The sequence below is a fragment of the Excalfactoria chinensis genome, chromosome 19 (assembly GCF_039878825.1).
Source record: "Excalfactoria chinensis isolate bCotChi1 chromosome 19, bCotChi1.hap2, whole genome shotgun sequence".
Taxonomy (NCBI): Eukaryota; Metazoa; Chordata; class Aves; order Galliformes; family Phasianidae; genus Excalfactoria; species Excalfactoria chinensis.
In genome coordinates this window covers 4128851-4150592 of record NC_092843.1, presented here as the reverse complement: position 1 = coordinate 4150592, position 21742 = coordinate 4128851, and the positions used below count along the sequence as shown (strand labels likewise).

The 21742-nt window shown below is 43.9% G+C and overlaps 1 protein-coding gene across 4 annotated transcripts in view; it reads left to right on the top strand.

The window, feature by feature from the left end:
- The window catches only part of MYO1C (myosin IC), a 50102-nt gene that overhangs the window by 21426 nt on the left and 6934 nt on the right, over positions 1–21742 (top strand). For 2 of the 4 annotated variants that reach the window (XM_072353724.1, XM_072353725.1), the window contains exons 2-22: positions 9354–9509; positions 10132–10247; positions 13278–13476; positions 14378–14458; positions 15207–15386; positions 15583–15681; positions 15918–16031; positions 16344–16415; positions 16560–16679; positions 16900–16982; positions 17623–17728; positions 18106–18186; positions 18577–18668; positions 19188–19282; positions 19512–19558; positions 19808–19888; positions 20058–20163; positions 20665–20782; positions 21002–21115; positions 21302–21378; positions 21476–21544. In XM_072353724.1, the coding sequence (XP_072209825.1) occupies positions 9384–9509; positions 10132–10247; positions 13278–13476; positions 14378–14458; positions 15207–15386; positions 15583–15681; positions 15918–16031; positions 16344–16415; positions 16560–16679; positions 16900–16982; positions 17623–17728; positions 18106–18186; positions 18577–18668; positions 19188–19282; positions 19512–19558; positions 19808–19888; positions 20058–20163; positions 20665–20782; positions 21002–21115; positions 21302–21378; positions 21476–21544 (2176 nt within the window). In that variant the 5' untranslated portion in view covers positions 9354–9383. Of the gene's footprint in view, positions 1–1320; positions 1464–9353; positions 9510–10126; positions 10259–13277; positions 13477–14377; positions 14459–15206; positions 15387–15582; positions 15682–15917; positions 16032–16343; positions 16416–16559; positions 16680–16899; positions 16983–17622; positions 17729–18105; positions 18187–18576; positions 18669–19187; positions 19283–19511; positions 19559–19807; positions 19889–20057; positions 20164–20664; positions 20783–21001; positions 21116–21301; positions 21379–21475; positions 21545–21742 lie in introns of those variants that run through there. The other 2 variants (XM_072353723.1, XM_072353726.1) reach the window with 2 other exon arrangements.

Genomic DNA, 21742 nt, shown 5'->3' with positions numbered 1-21742 from the left:
GACAATACGCTCTGTGCAGGTTGTGACTGTGTTGTGAGACTTGCAGACAGAAACCCATCTTTTCCATTAGCCACTAAGAGTCACATCAAGTGGATGACCAATTTTATTGCTGCTGATGCTTGGAAATGGCAGAGCGTGGCACAGAAGTGTGTGTGCAGGGGTCTGTCTGCCCACCAGGCAGCTGTGTAGCTTAGACCACTGAGGAGCAAAATAACAGAATCACTGAACAGTTTGGATTGGGAAGGACCTGTGGGAGACTCTGGCGCAACCCTGCTTCAAAGCAGGGCTGATTTAGATCAGATTGCTCAGCCTTTCTCCAACTGAATCTTGGGTATTTCCAAGCATGAAGTTTCACAACTTTTGGGGGCCTCTATTGTGGTATTTGATGGCTCTTATAGTGGGGGGGGAAAAAATGTCATAATATCTCCTTGGAATTTCCCTGCTCTCCGCTTGTGTTCATTGCCTCTTGTCCTTTCACTTCCACCTAATGCATATGCAAAAGCAAATATACAGTTTGATTTCTGTCAGAATGCCCTCATCTGATGGTTTTCACAGCCTTGGTGTAGTTATGGCCAATAATTTTTTTATGGGAGACCAAACCCTGCTGACCTGCAGGGCAGAGAAATGTGCCACTTGTGATTGCAGTGCATGGTGACTAAAGGCAACAGGGGCTTCACTGTGCCCTGTAAAGAAGTGTCCTATGTGGCAGTGCTGGTCATTTGGTGACAAGAGCTTCCACAGAAAGTGGGTGTTCTGAGAGTGGGTGTCTGCAAATGCTTGGGAATAAATATTGCTGAGCAAATATACTGAGTCCTTGCGAGGACAGACAAGGCAGACTGTGTTACCTGTGGACTCTTTGTGGTCCTGCGACTTGCTGAGAGAATGATGGCAAGTGGAATTATAATGACATGATAATTGCCCAGGAGGTTCCGCTGTGGTTGGGGTGAGTCTGGAGTGGATATGGGGAGCCCTCTTGATACAGCTGCTGCTGTTTCAGTGCAGAAAAGAATTACCATAGCGGAGCAAATGGCTTCCTGTCCTGTTTGCTGCGGTTTGGCCCGTTGGGCTGCACACCAGTTTTTCCATCGCCCGTGATTACTTTTCTTTCCGTTTTTCCCCCATTGGGTTGCAGGGACCCAGCTGCGGGCTGAAGGCAGGGGACAGCCGACTTCTTTCCTCTCCGACTGCCTCTCCCCATGTGTGCTGTGTGTCCCCTCGTAGCCAGGGGAGGAGAGTTCCCCTCCCTTCCCTTGTAAAACGCCCTCTCCAGGATGCTCCAGTAGGAGCTGGTGGGAGGGAAGGAGTTCTGACTGCGCTGAAAATGTCATTAAAAAAAAAAAAAGAGGGCAACTGACAGAAGAGAGAATTTGTCCTCAGATTCCTGCTTTATGCAGCAGCGTAAACCAAGTCTCTGAAAGTGCTGAGAGAGCTGGAAGGAGTCAGAGATGAAGTACAGAGGCGCGGTAAGCTTTATTTCACTGCTTTGATATTGGTGCAGTTTTCGGTTGTGTGCTTCTCCTTCTTGTCTAGACTGAGAGGAAGGGAAATCAGTTTAGAAGGTTTCAGCATGAGAGTGGAATGTTTGAGCCCGCTTTGTGAAACGTGCAGGAGTGGGATGGTTACTTGAAAGTGGTTGGAATAGGGGAAAAATCAAATAGAAGTTTTGAGGCAGCAGGGAAGGTGGGAGTACGGAAAGTGGGAAGTGAGGGCTTAGCAGCAGCACGCTGTGGTAGGGGAGAAGAAAGGGTGGAGCTTTTGCTTGGGTGGAGAGGACACAAGCCTGGGAGTCCCGTAGTGGTGGGCACTGCTTGTGTCCCACCCTGGGTCTGTGCCCATGGCTACTGACTGCTACAGGGAATGTCAGGAAATACCTGCTGAAGGACTCACTGCCACTCAGTCCCTCTGGGGTGTATTTACTTTAGTAAAACTTTGTCCATCTTTTAGCAGCAGCCAGGAAGCCTGAGTCTGTGCGCAGCATAGCAGAGCTACTCAGAGCTTTGATAAGTGTGGCAAAAGATGGAGGAAATTAGGGTTATTACATAGAAAAGATGAATAAGAGAGGAGAAAAAGTAACATACGCAGAAGTTTGACAGGGCAGACCACGAGCTCCTGTTCTCTGTGCGGTAATGTAGGAACAGGGGCATTCCATTTGGTTAAAAGCTGTCAAATAGCTGCAGTGATTACTGTCATACAGTTCATAGTGGTGCCACGGAATTCACTGAATAGCAGCCAACCTGTGTCCAGCAACAGACATAAAGAAACAGTGGTTTTTTAGGGTGATAGCAGTGGTGTTGTCTAGGGTGGTGGTTTGATATTCTCCTAGAGAGCATATGGGTGTGGAAGTGCCCTTCACATGCACTGAGAATGCATTGCAGGGCTTGCCCTGTTTGGAAAGTTTTACTGTGTTTGAAAGACATAATGGTCTGAAATGGTTGTGTGGGGCGTGTGGAATCCAGGGCAGAAGGTGGGAATCTCTAGTGTGGGGAAAGGCAGAGTGCACCAAGAATAACAGTGAGTCACACAGTGTACAAATATGCGAGAGAGAAGAAAGAATGTGTGCATTTAGAGAGGACTACAACAGCAGTTACCAAAAAGCAGGGAATAGGGCCACAAGGTCAGCACCCCATTGCTGCAGGCTGGGAACAAGTCCAAGCCACGGTGCTTATCTGTAGGCCTATGTTTGAGTTTCTGTTCCCTTCTCGCCTGCTTTGTCTGATGCAGAAGTGGTGGCAGAACTCCTCAGGAAGTGTTGTGGAAGGGCAGTGGTTCCAATGTTTGCTCTTTATGCCATCTGTTTGTCTTCTGAAGCTTCTGCTGGACCTGAGCTCACAGGTAGCACTGCTACGTATACTGAAATCAGCAACATCTATCAACTAGCAACAGCTTTATGCCACCTGTTCAGGAGCAAAAATGTCAGTTCCTTAAATACAGGAATTCAGTTTATTCACATTTCCAGCCTTGTTCGTGTTCCTGGTTTGCCTCATTCATTTTTCTTACCACTCTTTTATATCGAGCTTCTTGATTGAAACGTGAGCATCCCTTCTTGGGGAAAACCTTTGTTCTTCATATTAGTTCTTTAAACTCTTTCTTTTTGGTTATAATTGCTTCTCTATATCCATTCTTACTTCCTCCATCCCAAAGGTGTATCATCTGGAAAATATGTTTAAATATTGAACAAACAACATTTCCTACTTCTCGTGCAAATCTCCATGGCTCCATTTGGTTTACAGTTAATTGTTATTTGCATTTCTAATTTACATTTGAGCTCCTTGGATAGATTTCTACTATTATAAATATTGCAAGTGTCAAATGCCATTGATTGATATATTAGGAGTGGTAATTAACTGCAGCAGCATCCACACCCTGCATTATTATTTGTCAGAAGAATGAATTTTACTTTCACAGTTCTATCTCCCTGTGACCTACATGCATTTAATAGATACTTAAAATATGCACACAGTGTGATTACATTGCTCGCGTTCCCCATTCTGCTTTGCATTTTAGGGTGGGAGATTAAATGTAGCTTGAAGAAGGGGAGGCAGGACTTGTAGCTTCTAGGTAGATTGCTGCTAGAGACATAATAAATCTTGGTGAGAGCAAAAGAAGCTTGCTTCCCTAACTTATGTTAAGTTTTAATGTACTCCAGCTTGTCTCTGCTTAAAATATGGAAGACTTCAAAATAAATACTTCACAGGAATTAGGCAAGGAAGTGGCATTTGTCTCTCCCTAATATGATTTCTTGCATAGTGCATGTCATAGCTAAATCCATTCAATGTGTGTTTTAGGATCAGGTTGGAAGTATCAGAGGGAGAACCGAATTCTTGCATGGGCAAAGTGCACCCAACTCCAGACATTCCTTTGTTGGAGATGTATTGCTCTAAAAGAAGCAAGAATTAAAAGAAAAGAAATCATTCTGCTATAAATGGTCCTTGAGTGGCAGCTGCTGGCACAGTAATATCTTTTGCAAGCTGAAGTTGTTCCCTTTCTATCTGCTATTCCATGTTTTTGGTGTTTTTATCTCGTTTTGATCTCGTTCAATCTGACCACGGTGATTTTTCTCAAGAGCTTGACTAAGTTCCCTTGACTCAGATCCACTTGTTTTCATTGTTGCTTTCTCAGCATGAAAGGGAAGAAGAGCTTTCCCATTCTGCACCTCTGGAATTGAAGCCCTGGATAAAGTAGCTGCCTTTATTCTGCTTTGCTGTCTAGCTCATGCCCTGCCCAAACCCTTTCCCAGGCTGTATAGTTCAGGAGAAATCCGAGATTCTTATTTTCCTTCCTGCAGCTCTGGAATGACGCTGAAGAATGTTATGCTGTCCAGGAGACAAATGTGTTTTAAGTGTCACCTCCACACAAGAAGTTCATTATTGGTTTGGACTTCTTATTGTCTTCCAGAATCTAATCTGTATTTTCCTTCCCACTTAAATTTGGTTCTTGCCCGTATTTCCGTTCCCGGCTTTGTAACTATTTCTGGAACCCACAGATCAATCATCTTTCACTTGATACTGAGATAAAGATGCCTCTTTCCATATGCACCAGCTTCCTGCAGCTCAGTGCAAGTCTCCTGGTCTGCTGAGTGGTTACTGGCTAATCTGTAATAATGCTCTGTCAGAGGAAAATACTAAAACATGCGTCTTAGATTTAGAAGGAGAAATCCGGTTTCTGTTGCATGATGTTTCATTCTACATCAGATGATTATAAATCATCTCCACGTCGGACCAATTCGCTATGAGAGCTCCAGGTGTCTTCCAACCAATCATTCAGGGATGTTCCAGGAGGAGGGAGAGCTGCATGAGCCACAGGCAGCACTTCTGTGTCTGGAATTGCTGTGTCAGTGCTGACCACTCTGATACACCTCTGGGAAAGTGGAGGTAGGAAATTGTGGTATTAAAGACGTCTTCCTCCACGCACATTGGGATGTTGCTTGTTGCTCTGCTATAGACCAGCTCACGGACAAAGCTGTGGTGTGAGTTACTTGCTCAGTTCATGTCAGCCCTGATCTTCTGTGCTGGTGGCAAAGAATTGCCCTCCATCCTCTTCCTTCACTAAGGGAAATTTCTCAGCTGTTACTCAGTCAGTCTGAGCACTCTCGTGCTTTGGAACTTGTTGTGCTGAGGTCAGGAAGCCTTGGGTTTTGTTTTCAAGGTGTATTGGATCTCCAAGTCCTAAGCAGAGGAAAGTCTTTATCATGTTTTAGCAGTTGACATAGTTTGAAAGTAAAATATTTGTTTACACCTTCACAATACTGAGTCAGAGATTTACCAGCTCAGTTTAGGAAACTCAGTGGCACAGTCTCAAGTGCTTTTGTACTCGTAGGTGCTGCTTGTAAGGGTATTTTCTGATCTTGTTGACTCTTGCATGAACACAAAGGAAGACTGGAACCTCAGCCAACATAAACCTGGCTCTGCAGGCTGCATTGAGCAGCACCACTTCACATCAGCTGAGAGTCGCTCCCAAAATGTAATCGCATGGAAGAAAAAGGCATGTGGAAGTTGCACCGCTTTGGTAATTGCACTGGCTTGGTCCCACCATTCAGGAGTGACAGCTTTTCCTTTCCTGGCAGAGAGCCACTGTTGTGCTGATGGCTCTGGATAAGAGATTAAAAGCAAAAAAGTAGGTTAGAATAGTGTGGGAATGAGTCCCTTGGAGCTGGACCTCAGGGTGGGTTCAAGAACAAGAACCTCCTGCAGTCAGTTTGTACTCCCTCAAGCAGGAGTGACCATTAGGAGTTGATTTTAGTAAGGCAGAGTTTCAGTCAGAAGACACGGGCACTCCTAAGCCCACAGGCACTAAGATCACATTGAGATGGCTCTGATTTTTGCAGTTCCATGCTTGCAGCCCATGCTGAGTCTAAGTATGCCTTAAGTAAGGCATTGTCATGGTATGCCCTACACAGGTAGGGATCCTTAGTCTGGTCCTTTTGTTTCCTGTAGGCAGGTTAAAGAAGCACATGGTTGAGGTGACATAATGATATGTTACTGTTAAAAGGGGCACCTGTACTTCCTTTGCTACTGGCCCTCAGTCTGACACTCACCTGATCCCATGGCAGAGTGATTCAGCTCACTAAGCTGATAGAAAACTACCTGATCATCTGCTTATCGTTTTGCAGGGTTGGTAAGTTGCACTGATTCAAGCTAAAGGCCACAGTTGCACAGAGGGCAGTTGGGACAGCCCCTTTTGTTTGCATTGGTGCTGTGAGAACAGCTCATGCACCCCTGTGCTCTTGTAGCAGCTTCAAGCAAAAGTGATCCTCACAAGAGAGGATCAAATCAGACCCTCACAGCCCATATTCTCCTAATTATCAGGAGTACTTACTCCCTACTGCAGGGCTTTCAGAACTGTCCAAGCTGATCTCTTGCATCACATAGGCCAGAGGATGTTTTAAATGAGCAGAACATTAGCTGGATGTGCTTTGGCAGAGAGAAATCTATATATTACCAACAGGTCTTGCTGCAAGGGTGCTAAAGGTGCTGATCCTGTTGCTGCTCTAATAGTCAATTAGCTTTGCTGTAATATTCTTTTAACACCTGGACAGGGTTTTCTAGCATTAATTTACAGCCACCGGATTTGACGGCTGCCTACCGACACAAAATAACTAACATCATAGCTATTTTAATTTATCCAGTGCATTACTGTCACGTTCATCGTTCAGTAGGTACATATGGTCAATCTTTGTGACTATTTTTTCCCCCTAAATAGTATCTTCTTTGCCCACTTTCTTCCTTCAGCATGACTGTTCTGTTTCCATTTTTAGCAATGATTTATTTTCCCCTCCTTCAACATTCCATCTGTTGAAGTTACTGGTAGTGAAATAGTTGGCGTGGACACTTCAGGTTGATGGTAGGTGTGGACATAAGCAATAAAATGCTGAAATGGTGGCATGGAGGAGCACGTGTTGCTTAGTGGTGGTTTATGACTGATATATTGCATTTGCTTTGAATTTAGGCTTGGGAGAGTACAACGCTGCCTGAAGTTTAAATTCTGGATCCTGGAGAGAGGGTAACCTGGTCACATTTAAATGTAGCTAAAAAGGTGCATTTCTTTGTGGGGGTTTTTTTCTATAAAGGACTGAAAAAATGGGGTGTTTATTTTGTTCACACTGGGAGAGATTGGACTTCAATAAGAGGAAGAAAGCATGGAGCAAACTGGAAGCTGCTTAGGCTTAAATGCCTGTCCCAAAGGAGGCAGCTGCAGCAGCGTTCTGTGTTGTAAGTAGGATGGATTGCTTCTTCCTTAGGCTGGCTGCGTGCAGCTGGGATCAGTTTGTCCTGAGCTCAGGGGAGTGGCTGATGAAAGAGCTGCTGAAACTGCTAAGTGATGTTTGCTGTGAAACTCTTCAGAATTATATAAACTTGGATTAACTGTGCGAGGGTGGAAGTTTCTCAGTCATTTTTCTGAGGCAGCTGTTTTAAGACTGCATTCATAAGCTTTAGCCACTTGGAAGCTACCGATTGTTCTTTTGTTGCCACCTTTGGTCCCTTCACCTTTTCCAAAAGCTGCTCCAGAATTGCATGGCTATGACATAAGCTTTCTCATTTCTAGGCAGAGTTTATTTCTATGTGGCTTATTCCTATTCTGCTTTGTTTGAGGTTTTTTTAGACAACCTTGTCTTCTATCTCACCACCTTTCCTCTTTACCTTGGCAAAAGGGATAGAAAAAGTCAGCAAAGCACTTTGCTTGAAGGCATGGAGGAGTTGGCTTGGAAAGCCTGGACACTTAAGGAGGATTGCTATGCCAGTACCTGCAGAATTCTCCCAGGCTTGATCTTTGAGAGCTTAGAAATCAAACCATGAGACCAACTTAAAACAAAATAAAAACTGAAATTGTGTTTCTCTGTTACGTTTGAGCCATTAGAGTGGGTCTGGATTTGAGATTTCCTAGTGGTAATTTGTAGGAGCTTGTTTTTCTCTTCAAAAGCTGCTGGTTTCATGCGGTGACTTATGCCTGGGCACTGAGCTTTCAGGAAGGGAGCCAGTTAGAACTTGCAGAAGTTGGGAAAACCACTTTTGTCAATGCTAGGCAAGCCTAAGCAAATGCAAGCTGAGGGGATCTGCACTCCTTTGGGCCCATATTTATGCTTTAGTGGGTCTTTCCTTTATTACTACTTAACAAATCTCGAGCTCAACTTTCAACTTTCTTCTGACCAAGGCTGTTTTTATTTTTTCCTTGCCAGCCATCAGTCCCTGTGCTCTGACCACTGTTACATCTTCAGAAAGAGCAGAAAGGAAATACCTGGCAGTGTGAATCAGCAAAAATCATGGTCATCATTGTGCAGGAGGAGGACTTTGTTTTAGCAGCAGCACAGCATTCCTGGGCTGTAAAACTGCTTTGGGAGGAGGTAGCTGGACATTGCTGTTAGTGCATGAGCCCGTATAGGAGCAAACTGCAGTGGCATTTCTGCCAGTGGTGGGAATATCTCAGAATATAGCAACTCTGCAATGCCATAATGCTGTAGGGAAATGATTTAAGAGAAGGGTGCCTGCTGTGGGGAGTTTGCAAAGTGAGGATTTAAGAAGATGATAAGGAAATGCAGACAGATGTGAGGCGAATTGTTGAACACCTTGCATCTCTGATTTGTGTTGTCTCTTGTCTTTGCCTCGTACCCTGCGTCTAATTGCCCATAGTAGAAATTTTCTCTGCAAGTAATGACTGAGTCACTTGGTGCACATTTCCTCCCTTGTTTTAATATGTGAGGTCGAATGAAGTAAGCAGTCAGCAGACCCATGTCTTCCAAAGATGGCTGTGTCTGAACCACACTGCACTGAAACTGTAACCTTTGAAAGAGCATCAGGGAGCAGAAGTTCCTTGCTGTATGGGATAGATGTTAGTGTCACGGTCTCAATTCGTAACAATAGAATGGGATGCAGCAGTGCCCTTTTCTCTTAGTTCTGTATTTTCCCAGAATTTCCCATTGGGGATCTCACTAAGGCTTCTCAGCTGATCAGCACTGTGAAGCTGTTTGCTCATGAGATGAATCACTGTTAGTCATAAAAGATTCCTTACCTCAAAATGACTTCCTGTTAAGAACTGAGAGAGAAAGAGAACAGAAGAGAGAGCACGTTTCAGTCTCTCAGATTTATTCTCTTTATGAAACACTTGTTTGATTTATTCATTTATTTAAAGTGATTGGAAATTTGGCAATAACTTCTCCCCAGCGTTGGCTTCTCTTCCATCAGAACAATTGCTGTAAACTAACTGATAAAGCATCGGTATACACAAACTAACATTTTTCACCAGTGCTAGGGTTATTCTGATCTCCTATTTATAGGTTGTCTGTGAGTAATCCTTATGGATTCAGCGCACTGCATAACAAAACCACAGCTGTCCCAACCTTGTTCTGCTTTTGGTTGCAGGGAGCAGGGACTAACGGTGTTCGTTTGACCATGGAGAGCGCCCTGACAGCCCGCGACCGCGTTGGGGTGCAGGATTTTGTCCTGCTGGAGAACTTCACCAGTGAAGCAGCGTTCATTGAAAACCTACGGAAGCGCTTCAAGGAGAATCTGATCTACGTGAGTAACAGAGGAGCAGAAGCCAGAGTGTCCATATGTGACCTGGGCTTGGGTAAATCAAATGGAAGGCGTAGCGTAGCTTTGTTCAGTAGTTGGAGGAATCTGGAGATGATGGTATCAGTGTTAATAGACCCTGGCTGCTTGTGTCAGAACAAGTCTTGAATAGTGTCATGTTAATGCATGAAGGGACTCATTTGCAGCGCTTCAATTGAGGTCTACAGGTGTTTGCAGGTCTTGCCAGCACTGAAAACCCAAAGCACACCACATTTCATGAATTCACTCTGTAGTGGGTTGTCATTAACCCCAGGCTTGAACCCAATCCCAAGCAGTATATGAAAAATAATCTAATATTCTCACTTGTTAGAAGATCTAAAACCACTTGTAGCTGCTGGTAGTCTGGCAAGGATGACATGTCTAGCATAACTCTTGCCATGTCATGCTGCTTGAAGAGGTCACTTCTTCAGTACCCTTGGTCTCTTTGGAAGCCTTTAGCAGCATCCCCAGCACTCTGCTGCATGCAGTCCTTGTCAACAATGTGAGCCTTCAGAGCAGCTCTGTGGGCTCCTAGAAAACCCACTGCTGTTCCTTATGTAACCTCTTTATTTTGCGTTCTCTTTTCCAGACATACATTGGCTCGGTTCTGGTGTCTGTTAACCCATACAAGGAACTGGAAATCTACAGTAAACAGAACATGGAGCGATACCGTGGTGTCAGCTTCTATGAAGTTTCTCCCCACCTGTGAGTGGCCTGTGGGTAAACAGTGCAGTTTGTGTAATTCCCACGCAGGCATGTGCAATAGTGACATGTGAAAGCAAGCAAATAGGACTTCTTGTTCCAGATACAGCCCTAAAATCATAGGGATATTGAGGGATCCTTTAAAGGGTGTGGTGTATGGCTCTTTCTATTCCTGTTTCCCTCTCCAAAGAGGATGAGTTGCCTTTGCAAGAGCAGTATTTGGAAAGGGAGGTGGTTCCTTCCTGGCTGGAGGAACAGAGCTGCTTACCCAGCCCTGGCAGGACAGGAGTTCATTGTTCCAGGGTTACTTGGGGTCTGCATGTCCGGGTTGTGAGTTTCCCCTGCTGCTATATCACTCATTTAGCATGAGGTTAACTAGGGGAAAGAGTATGTATATGTGTGCAGTGGTTTCATTCCTACCTCTGATGTTACAGCCTGACCAATATTTATCTGGTATTTCCCCTGTTGCTAAGATACCATGTGCCTGTTGGAACAAGGAATGTATTTATTTACATGGTCTGGCCTGGTGAACATTCGCAATTTCCCATATTAAAAAAAAAGAAAAAAAGAAAAAAAAGAAAAAAAGAAAAAGAGAGGGCTGAAAGTTATTTTTGAAAGCATTTGGATCTTTTAGTCAGACTGAAAGAGAAAGATGACTGGGAGCAGAGGACATTTGGCTCCATAATGCTTTTCTTTCAGTGCCAAGGGCCAAACTCGGAGCACTTTTTGGAGAGAGGTTTTTTTTTTTTCTTTCCTTCTTTTGGGATCTTGGAAGAGTAAATGATATTATTTTTGAGCAAACTATTTGGATTGTTTCTTATTATTGGCACATAATCCAGAAGAGTAAGCAAACCAGAATGCGCTACAGGCGCGGAGAGGGAGAGATGCATCATTTCTTGGGAAAGTCTGAGCATTTGAAGCTCTGTTTGCTTCGATAAAACTGTGATTTTTACAGTGTTTCAGGCTTCTTGCTTGGGTGTACATGGAAGGCAGTTAAACCTGAATAACCAAGTTCTCCCTTTGAACTGGATGTTACATGTATATATTGTTTGTGTGCCCTGAGCCTTAACTCTGCTGTGAGCTCTTGCAAATCCCTGTTACCATGTGGGTTTCCTTCCATCCTGCCCTCCAGGCAGAGGCCTGGCCTAGAGGCAGCTCTTTGGCCTGTGATCTGGGCACTCTTCAGGGCTTTGTTGTCACTGGATAAAAATATTTGGGGTAATCATTAGGTCTGTGGCTATTTTTTTGTCTGCAGCAGGCAGAGGGCTGAGCATGATGGCAATGGGAGTGTGCTGACATGGAGGGCCAAGCAGCTCTGCATTACACACAGTGATGTGAATCACAGAGCAGCTGATAATTTCTGATGCTGTCTTCTTCCTTGATGTAGCCCTATGAGGAAACTGTAAAACCTGAAGCTTGTGAATAAATGCCCTTGAGAGCTGTGATACCAAATAGCAGCACTGCTCCAACTGGAGAAAGCAGTAATCATCGTCAACTGTTACTATCATCCCATTAAAAGTCATTACATCATTGGATTATTAATTCCCTTTCAAATGTTCTGAGGAGTACTGAAAGGATCTGTGGTGTAGTACTCGGTGCATCTCCTTTTGCACTACTACAGGTGCCTTTTTCTTCTTTATCTGGTTCTAAACCAATTAGAGGAAGCTGAAATACTACACTGTTAGTATTTATATTAAATACTCTGCCTCCCCACTGTCACAATAATTTGGCCTGAGCAGTGGGTTTTCTGGGAAGTGTATCACATGCAGCCATTCAAAGGGGAAGATGTATCCCTCTGGTCTCGAAGCACAGCATGCTTCCCAGAGTGCTGTGTCACATCCTGCCCTATTTATAGCCTGCCGTGGGGTTTGGAGATGGTGGCTACAAGTGGGACAGCGAGCATCTCCAAGTGAAAGGGATTCTGTAGTAGGTACAACTGAGAGCATTCTGCTCACCCCCCAATGAAGGCATGCAACCTAAAGGCACTACTTAAAAACTCAATGAAATTTATATTTATTTGACTGACTGACTTTCAAAATACTTCAGGGACAGAACTTGAATGGGAAGACAAGGAGCTGATGAGTTTAGTAGGGGTAAGCGTGCAGTTGTGTTGCTAGGTAGCTCAGTGGTGTTGCCTTAGCACCAAGTATTAATAGACTTGAGAAGGCCACGGATGTTATTTTGGTGTGATCATATTTAATTAATTTCACAGCATGAGAGTTTAAAAAAAACAAAGTCAGAACCCAGTGATTATTAAGACATTAATATGTATATGAAGACAGGTATGTGCTTGATAGCTGCATGTAAGACAGCTGAGAATGTTATTATTGAGGTGTTCTTATGCATCTGCATTTTGAAGGGCCAATGCTCCCCTCCTCTCTTACCTTCTCTCCTTCCATCTGGTCCTTCCTTTGCTCTCTCCTTCCATCAGCAATTGCCACCACTGTTTGTCAAACCTTCTTTCTGCTCTCTGGTGCTGTGAAAGTATGAGTGATTCTTGGGACAAGAACCTGTCTGGTCTACTCCAGGGAGGAAAGTAAGAGAGAAAAAGGAACAGGAAAAGCAAGCATCCAGGGACAGCAGCGATAAACCGTGGTTGTATGCAGGCAGGAGGAAGCGTTGGGTATTTTGGGGAGTGTTTGGCCATCGCTGGATGCTTGTTAGTCTGTTCTGGCTTAATGGGCAGGGGGAGCAAATGGCTCACCTGTTTCCTCTTTCATATTCACTGTCAAATGGTTTTAACAGCATGAAGACCTTTTGCAAAAGAACTGTTTTTAAGGGAATTAATTTTGATAGATTTACGCTATGACCCTGCAAAAACTTGGCCTGCAGATTAAGATGTGTATAGAGATGTCTGAAATCATTCCCAGCCATCTCCTGTGTCACCAGCAGTGCGTAGAAGCAATACGCTCTGACTCAAGCCATGGACACCAGTCTCTTTTGAACTATCTCTGCTGGGGGCTCGCAATGTGGGATGGTCTCTGCCCTTTCCTTGTGGAAACAAACTCACACCTGCTTCTCATTGTTCCATAGCTACGCTATCGCAGACAATTCGTATCGCTCTCTGCGCATGGAAAGGAAGGATCAATGTATTCTGATATCTGGAGAGAGCGGGGCTGGCAAAACAGAGGCCACCAAGAAGATCCTGCAGTACTACGCCGTGACCTGTCCAGCCAGTCAGCAGGTTGAAACAGTGAAGGACCGTCTGCTGCAATCCAACCCTGTCCTGGAGGTATCTCTATAGAGTCTGCAGCACTGGAATTTGACATTGAGTCAGGCCAGCAGTACTCACATTTTCCAGCTGAGGGGGTGGAGGCAGCTGGACCCTGCTGGGTGTGATTAAGCTGTCTCTGTGCAGTGAATAGCATATCCTGGGAACGCAGGTGGGCAGATCATCAGTACTGCACACAGGGGAATCCCAGCCTGCTTCCAAGCCAAAGAAATGGTCATCTGCTGCCAAGCTCTCTCGGCCCTTTCATGTCCACCAGAAACAGTTCAGGCGTGGCCAGGCTGCAGGAGAAAAGCATTTGAAGTGGGAAGAGTCCTGGTGTGTTGCCTAAGCTTGTAAAGCCAGAGATTGACACATCTGTTGTGGGCAGCTTTGCCCTCCAATAAAAGCATTTGTGGGAGCATTTTCTAGTGCTGTGGTGTCCTCTAGTGTCCAGCCCTGCTCTGTCCTCATAGTTCCCTTCAGTACTTCCATTCTACTCAAATCCATGCTGTGTGCAGGGAAGGGTGTGCTTCCATATCAGAAGGAGAACCCTGAGAGGCCTAAGGCTGTTGGTATTGTGCCTGCTGTGAGCAGCACTATGAGATACTGGAAGCAAGCAGCTGTGATGAGCAAGAAGGCTTTGAAAAGATGGTCAGACTTGCTGTGTGTTGTCAGAAGTCAACTGACCTTAAAATGAATTTGCTGGGGGGATGGAATTGTTTTCAAAGGCGTGCTCCATCTGCAGTAATTGCAGAGGGTGTAATAATCGGCATTACTATTTTGGATTGTAATCTGTTTTCATCTTGCTTTTGCTTTCAAGAAGGACAAACCTAAGCCTTGATGGCTGTAAATAGCAATTGGCACTTTCACAATTATGTTATTTGATACTGATCTGTTTTTCTCTAATCATTTATCATTTCAGGCCTTTGGGAATGCGAAAACCCTTCGGAATGATAACTCCAGCCGATTTGGGAAATACATGGATGTGCAGTTTGATTACAGAGTAACTTAAAATCTGTTTTATACCTCAGAACTGGTTCCAGTCGTAGCAGGTCTCTGTTGCCTGTGCTTTATTGCACTGATGTGTGCATGGAGTGCACGTTCCCTTGCTGGCCCCATGAGCTGTGTCTGTCGTAGCAAAGTTTGGTTCTAGAGGGTGTTGAAGAATGCACTTTGCTTTCTTTCCCTCCTCTCTATAGGATGAGAGAGTGAGATTGAATCCTTTTCCTTCTAGGGTATATGTGCACCGTGCAAATGGATGCTCCCAAACTAAATCCACCTAGATCAGTTGTGAGCTGTCCTGTGTAACTCTGCATAATGTTTGTTTCGATCCTGACCCAAATTGCCCCACACAGGGAAGGTGAACACAGTGCAAGAACTGAGTAGTTGGGTGTATGTTTGTTTTAGTGAACTTCTCAACATGTAATCCCTCCACACTCATAGTTTTACTGGGTTTTTTTTGTGCGTGTTGAGTGAAATCCAATAGAGAAGAATATACAAGTTAGGATATCATTCAGTATACACTGTAGCCGTGATCTATATAATCTTGTGTTATTTTCACTTGATAACTCATTTTACATACACCTAAAACTCAAACTGGTGTGTGTTTGCCAAGATAGAGATTGCAATGCCGAGTTACAAATAATGTTCTGCCTTTTTGTAGTCAGTTGTTCTGTATTCTGTTCTGCCAAAGAAGCCGAATGTTCTCCTTTATGTTAATAAAGTATTCCAATGTGTCTGGTTTGATTTAGGGGGCTCCTGTTGGGGGTCACATCTTGAACTACCTCCTGGAAAAGTCTCGAGTTGTGCACCAAAATCATGGGGAGAGGAACTTCCACATCTTCTACCAGCTGCTAGAAGGAGGGGAAGAGGACTTGTTGCGAAGGCTGGGCCTTGAAAAGAACCCTCAGCAGTATCACTATTTAGTAAAAGTGCGTGTTAAATTGTCATTGTAATATTGTTATATCGTAGAAGAAATATATTCTCAGTTGACTTTGTTTTCCTTATGTCACTTCAGAAATAATACTGAAATACCTGCTGTAGAAGGAAACATGGCAGAAGCCCACTGAGCATGAGTAATGTGTCTTTGACAATTATGTACTTATTATGTCAAAATGTGTTTTTTAGGGTCACTGTGCAAGAGTCAGCTCCATCAATGATAAAAACGATTGGAAGGTTGTGCGAAGAGCTTTGTCCATCATAAGCTTCAATGACAACGAGGTGGAGGTAGGGCTCGTTGACAGCACAGCTGGCATTCCCTCTCCTGAGGCTTTTTCTGCTTTATTCCTGACCAGAGGCAGCCTTCAGAGTGAAGGCATTCCCTGCTAAAACCTTCAACCAAAGCACAGGATGTGTTTGCATACTGTGAATAATACTGCAAAAATCTCATTGCCTTTTCTGTCATTATTCTGTGTTTGCTTATAACTCACAATCCTGATGTCTGCCTGTTGCTTCTGTCCTAGGATTTGCTGAGCATTGTAGCCAGTGTTCTACATCTGGGGAACGTGCAGTTTGCTGCTGACGAGCAAGGAAATGCTCAGGTCACTACAGAGAACCAGATTAAATACCTGGCACGGGTGAGTATCATCAGTAAGATGTATAATACTTAAAGATGAGTTTGAGATTTCCTTGCTTAGAACTTGGTACCATTATCTCATTATAAAATGTATAAGAGTTGTCAAATGCACTTTCATGTGGGCTAAGTACAATGCAAATATTAACATCCAGTCATTTTTTAACTGACAATTGCAAGAAGGCCAGCAGTATGAATAGGGACTGTAGGGTTGTTTCACTGTATTGTGGCTTTGGGGTCTAGCCTTTTCTGATCTCTTAAAACTAGTACTGATGAACTGCTTCCTAAATACATTTAACATTCTACTGCCTTGCAGCTTCTGGCAGTTGAGGGCTCTGTTCTGCGAGACGCATTGATCCACAAGAAGATCATCGCAAAAGGGGAAGAGGTAAGAGCACAAATGGGGGGTCTGGGATGCACATAGAGTTAAATCAAGCCAATGCAATACCAGCTCTTTATTAACCATGAGACAGGAAGCTTAATTTCTCAATGGAATGGCTGTTGGGTGACTTCTTTCTCCTTCTGCATACAGTTAATCAGCCCTCTGAACCTGGAGCAGGCAGCCTATGCAAGGGATGCACTCGCTAAAGCAATATATGGGCGCACTTTCTCCTGGCTGGTGAACAAAGTTAACAAATCTCTTGCTTACAAGGTAAATGAATCTCTTGTTTGTTGATGAACAATCCTGCCTGGAAGGCAGTTTCAAGCCTTTAAGCTGCAGCAAGCTGTTCTGTGCTGTACAGTGATTTCCAAATGAATTTGTTTTCCACAAAGAAGAGGGTAAGGAGCAAATGCTACAACTAAATGGGGGAGGTATGGTGAATTGTAGCCATGACTGTGACCATACATAAACACTTTGTGCCCCGTTGCAGGAAGGAGAGTTTCCGGGCTGGAGAAGCACGACAGTTCTAGGATTGCTTGATATTTATGGGTTTGAGGTTTTCCAGCACAACAGGTTTGTTTCTTTTGATGTCTTTGAGTTCTGAGGAAGCTCTGCATGATTTCCATAGTGTTTTCTCTCCATTTTATGACAAGTCTGGTTCTTTTACTAAGTGAGAAAGAGAGAACACCTCAGCTTTAGGAGATCAAGTGAATGGCAGAGCTTGTAACACTTGGGGCATCCAGATTGTATTCAGCATTCCCAGCAGTGCTGCTGGTGTTTCGGAGACATGTGCCTTTTCAGGGCATATTCCCATGGTTGCTTGCACCTTGCCTTTGTCCAGCTCTGTGGCACAGCTGTGGCTGTTGTTCTGGCATCATTCTGTGGTGCTTTGAATGGGAAAGCAGCTGTAGAACAGCACATAGAATTATAGCAGAGTCTGGAAACCAAGTGGCAGGTGGCAATGAACTGAGACTGAATTTGTAGTTTTTGTGTTCCTTTGTATTCTGCTACTTACGTCTATTTTTCCCTCCTTGGAGTTCTTTCATGAGATTCACCAGGTAGTAAATTATATATAGATTCACTAAATAATTCACTATATCTCTTGTATTTTTCTTGATTACACATGGATGCCTTAATACTACTGTCCATGGATTAAAGCTTGTTTTACTTGTGATACAGTATTAATGAATATTTTTCTGATTTTTCTTTGCAGCTTCGAGCAATTTTGTATTAATTATTGTAATGAGAAATTGCAGCAACTCTTCATAGAGCTCACGTTAAAGTCAGAACAAGAGGAATATGAGTCAGAAGGAATTGCGGTAAGAGCCAAATCGCCACCTCCACTGTCTTCTGTGTAGCACCTCCTGCAGGCCAGACAGGTGGTTAGAAAAGGAGCAGTTATTAATGGTCTGCAATATAAAAGAACTTTTCTTTTGCCTTCTTTTTGAACTGCATTGGGAACGGTGTGCAGTTCAGATAGGGAGAGTCGTGCCATCCCAATCTTTTAAGATACAAAAGATGCAATTTAAAGGGAAAACACATTGAGAAAACACATGAGATGAGTGCAAAAAACCTTTACTTTTCAAATGACAGGAGCATTATTTAAATAAGATGCTGTCTAAAATGTTCTGAAACTTTCACTCTTTTTCCCCATCAAAAGTTGTTGTCACCCAAGTGTGATTTCTTGTCTTTGCAGTGGGAACCGGTTCAGTATTTCAATAACAAAATCATTTGTGATTTGGTGGAAGAGAAATTCAAAGGCATCATTTCTATTTTGGTGAGTTGACCCGACCTTTTAAGGGGAAGAACACAGGAAAAAAAGAGGTCTAAAATTAGATTAGGATTGTTTGGGCAGGTGGGGAGAGCAATGATACACCCAACAGTGACGCCATTGAAAGTCACGTTGTATCATTTCCATCTGCTCTCAGGAAAGAAGCCTCCAGTCCGGGCAGTCTGAAGGAAGGAACTTGTTCTCCTTTTCAGTTCAGCAATTCTTAATTTATTTTATTAAGTGAAATGGAGGTGTGAGGTGGTCTGCCTATTAAAAGGCCAAGGGTTGAAGCTGGGAATGTGTTTTGATGCGGCAGAATTAGAGCTGAACTGTATCCTAACAAGCACAGAGAGAAATCGAGACCAGAATGCATATTGTTGGTGGTGTTTTGTTCAGGATGAAGAATGTCTGAGACCTGGGGATGCCACAGATACAACATTCTTGGAGAAACTGGAGGAAACTGTGAAGAACCACCCTCATTTTCTCACGTGAGTCCATTGTTGAGGCAGCTTTACTGGTGGGTTCCACATGTGTTACAGAGCCTGATTCTGAAGTAACTTTATACCTCATTGTGTCTATGGCAGTGGCATCCCACATAGACTGGATCCCACAAAAGAAGAGAATGTTTTTGTTTGCAAAGAGGTTAGATTGTGAGTTATGGTAATACAAGATAAGCAATTAAAACAGAGCTGGAAAAGATGTGGTAGGCTGGCAGGAAGGAGCACATCCAATGTCTGCATTCAATCTTATTTCTTCTGTACTTGTATATTGTCCAAGCCCGAACAAGGTGTGTAAAGGTCCTCCCTGAGTAGATTTTATGACATTTTAATGTTTTGCTGGTTGGTAATTCACCTTTTTAACTTTTGGTCGCTAACAGGAAGTGTGATTCCCTCTCCCACCCATGTTCATTTTGTCCCCCTCCGGGATCGTATACCATAGTGCTTCTTGAGGTGAATCCACACATGAAACTCTTTGGGCCTCATGAAGCTGCTTTGTTTTCTCACCAGGCACAAACTTGCTGACCAAAAAACTCGCAAGTCGTTGGGGAGGGAGGAGTTCAGGCTTTTGCACTACGCTGGAGAGGTCACCTACAGCGTTGCAGGTAAGAGTGCGCCTCATCTCAGCCGTCTTTCACTCTCTTTCCCTCCTCCATCCCATTCCCTTTGAATTAAAACGGCTTCACTACATAGCAAAGACATATCCGTGTATGGAGTTACTCCCATTTACCATTTGATTAACTGGATTAATTTCCCATCTCAAATGCCTGCCTTGTTGTTATGGAATTCCTATGGAACAGCAGTGGTAGCCTGAGCCGTTTCTTTTTCTTCCAGGTTTTCTAGATAAAAACAATGACCTTCTCTTTCGGAACCTGAAGGAGGTGAGTATGGATAAGGGGCTGCCTCCAATAGTCAGCAGAACGAGGAGTCTGCTTCAAAACAGGGTGGAATCTGAGGGAAAAGGGGTTTTTAATCCCTATCTGGAGAATGCACGATAGAACTACATTACGAAAAGACAGATAAAGGTTTACAAAGTTTGTTTTGCTAAAACCAGAACAAACCAAACCCCTTCTGTCACACGTTTCTGGAATAGCTGAAGTTCATTCTCTGAATACTGTGCCTCTCTGCAGACCATGTGCAACTCGGAGAATCCCATCATAAATCAGTGTTTCGACAGGACGGAGCTGACAGACAAGAAGAGACCTGAAACGGTAAGAACACGAGAGCTGCTGGAGATGTGGCTACTTCCTCTTTTTTAAAGCCACGTCCTGTCTAACGTGGTACCTTCAGAGCTGGAGACTTGTCAGGTCTGTTCTGCTAAGTCACAAGTACAAGCTGTACCTCATTGCTTCATACCTGGTGTTCTTTCTTTTCTCCTAGGCAGCAACTCAGTTTAAAAACAGCCTCTCTAAGCTGATGGAAATCCTGATGTCCAAAGAACCCTCCTACATCCGTTGCATTAAACCTAACGATGCTAAACAGGCTGGTACGTCCCTGGCTAGACTCCTCCTCTGAGTGCTTTTCTATGACAGCTGATAGACCATCAGGGCCTGGTCAGTGGGACACAGAGAAGAGCTCAATTGAATAAGTCTTGTGAGATTCCTCATTTTGGGCCTGTGCCTGAGCTCCTCACGAGAAGGGGATGGTAGTGCCAGTCAGGAGTCAGAATAGAGGCACTGGGCTTGGGTAAGGTGGGGGAGTAAGGTTATATTTCAAGTCAAGAATTGTAAACCGACATCATTTCCTTTTAATTAGCTTTATTCTCTGTTTCCTTCTCTCATCTGCATACAATATCCTAAAGGACAGCTTATGTTTGGAATGAGATATAAACGTAAGAAAGGGACAGGAGTCACAAAATATCTTATGTGAGGATGAGGTAGAGGCTAAAGATAAGGGTCTAAGAGAGAACTGTTCTGAACATTCCCTTCTCCACACGAAGGGGCAGATGTACATTAATGTTGCTTCTCCATTTTCATGCCCTCTCAAGATCGATTTGATGAAGTTCTAATCCGACACCAAGTGAAATACCTGGGGCTGATGGAGAACCTCAGGGTGCGCAGAGCTGGGTTTGCGTATCGAAGGAAATACGAAGTTTTCCTGCAGAGGTAGGATTACTTTGCACTTCCTCTCCCTTTTCCTCCCTCTCCCTCTCCCTGATGTTGGCCCCACAGATACTGAAATGAGAAAGTGTTGAGAACAGCGAAGAGCAACCCTTGTGTCTGAGTTATTTCCTTGGGGGAGCCAAGAGGATGATCTGTCTCCCTGTTCATTACTCCGGATGAGTTGGACATGGCCCTAAGATTTCTTCTGCTGTCAATCTGCAGATATAAATCGCTTTGTCCAGAAACGTGGCCTACGTGGGATGGGCGGCCCCATGACGGAGTGGCTGTGCTGGTGAAGCATCTTGGCTACAAACAGGAGGAATACAAAATGGGACGGTTAGTTCTTATTTCTTTAATTGATTTAAATTTGAGGTTATGAATCATTGGACATCAATGTCACTGCTCTTAAATAAGGCACTTCTGTTTAATGGGTGGGGAAAAGATTAGAGATCCCAAAGGGGATGCGAAGGGCAGGAAGCAAACTCCTCTGGCTTGTTAAAAGTGCTGCATTTCTATTTCTAGAACAAAGATTTTTATCCGCTTTCCCAAGACTTTGTTTGCAACGGAAGATGCTCTGGAAGTGAGGAAGCAGAGCCTGGGTGAGTCACACATTGCAGCAGCTTCGTGGACTGTTTGTTTTGTGATTGTTTTCTTTGGAAAATTGTTTTCAAATTGCCGTTTCTCTTACAATTTCAGCAACAAAAATGCAGGCCACGTGGAGAGGTTTCTACCGTCGGAAGAAATTCCTGCACATGAAACACTCAGGTATGAGGGAGCTGCAGTGCTGTGTCATTGCGTGGTCTGAAGTGGACATTGGAGTGAGTGAGAAGTCAGGGGTGAATTGATTTTGATGTACCAGAAGGAAGATCCCTGGAGCCCTGCTGGAAGCAGAATGGAATATGTGCAGTTCTGAGTCTTTATTATTCCTTGAGACTCCGAGTAAGAGAACAGGCTTAACTTGTT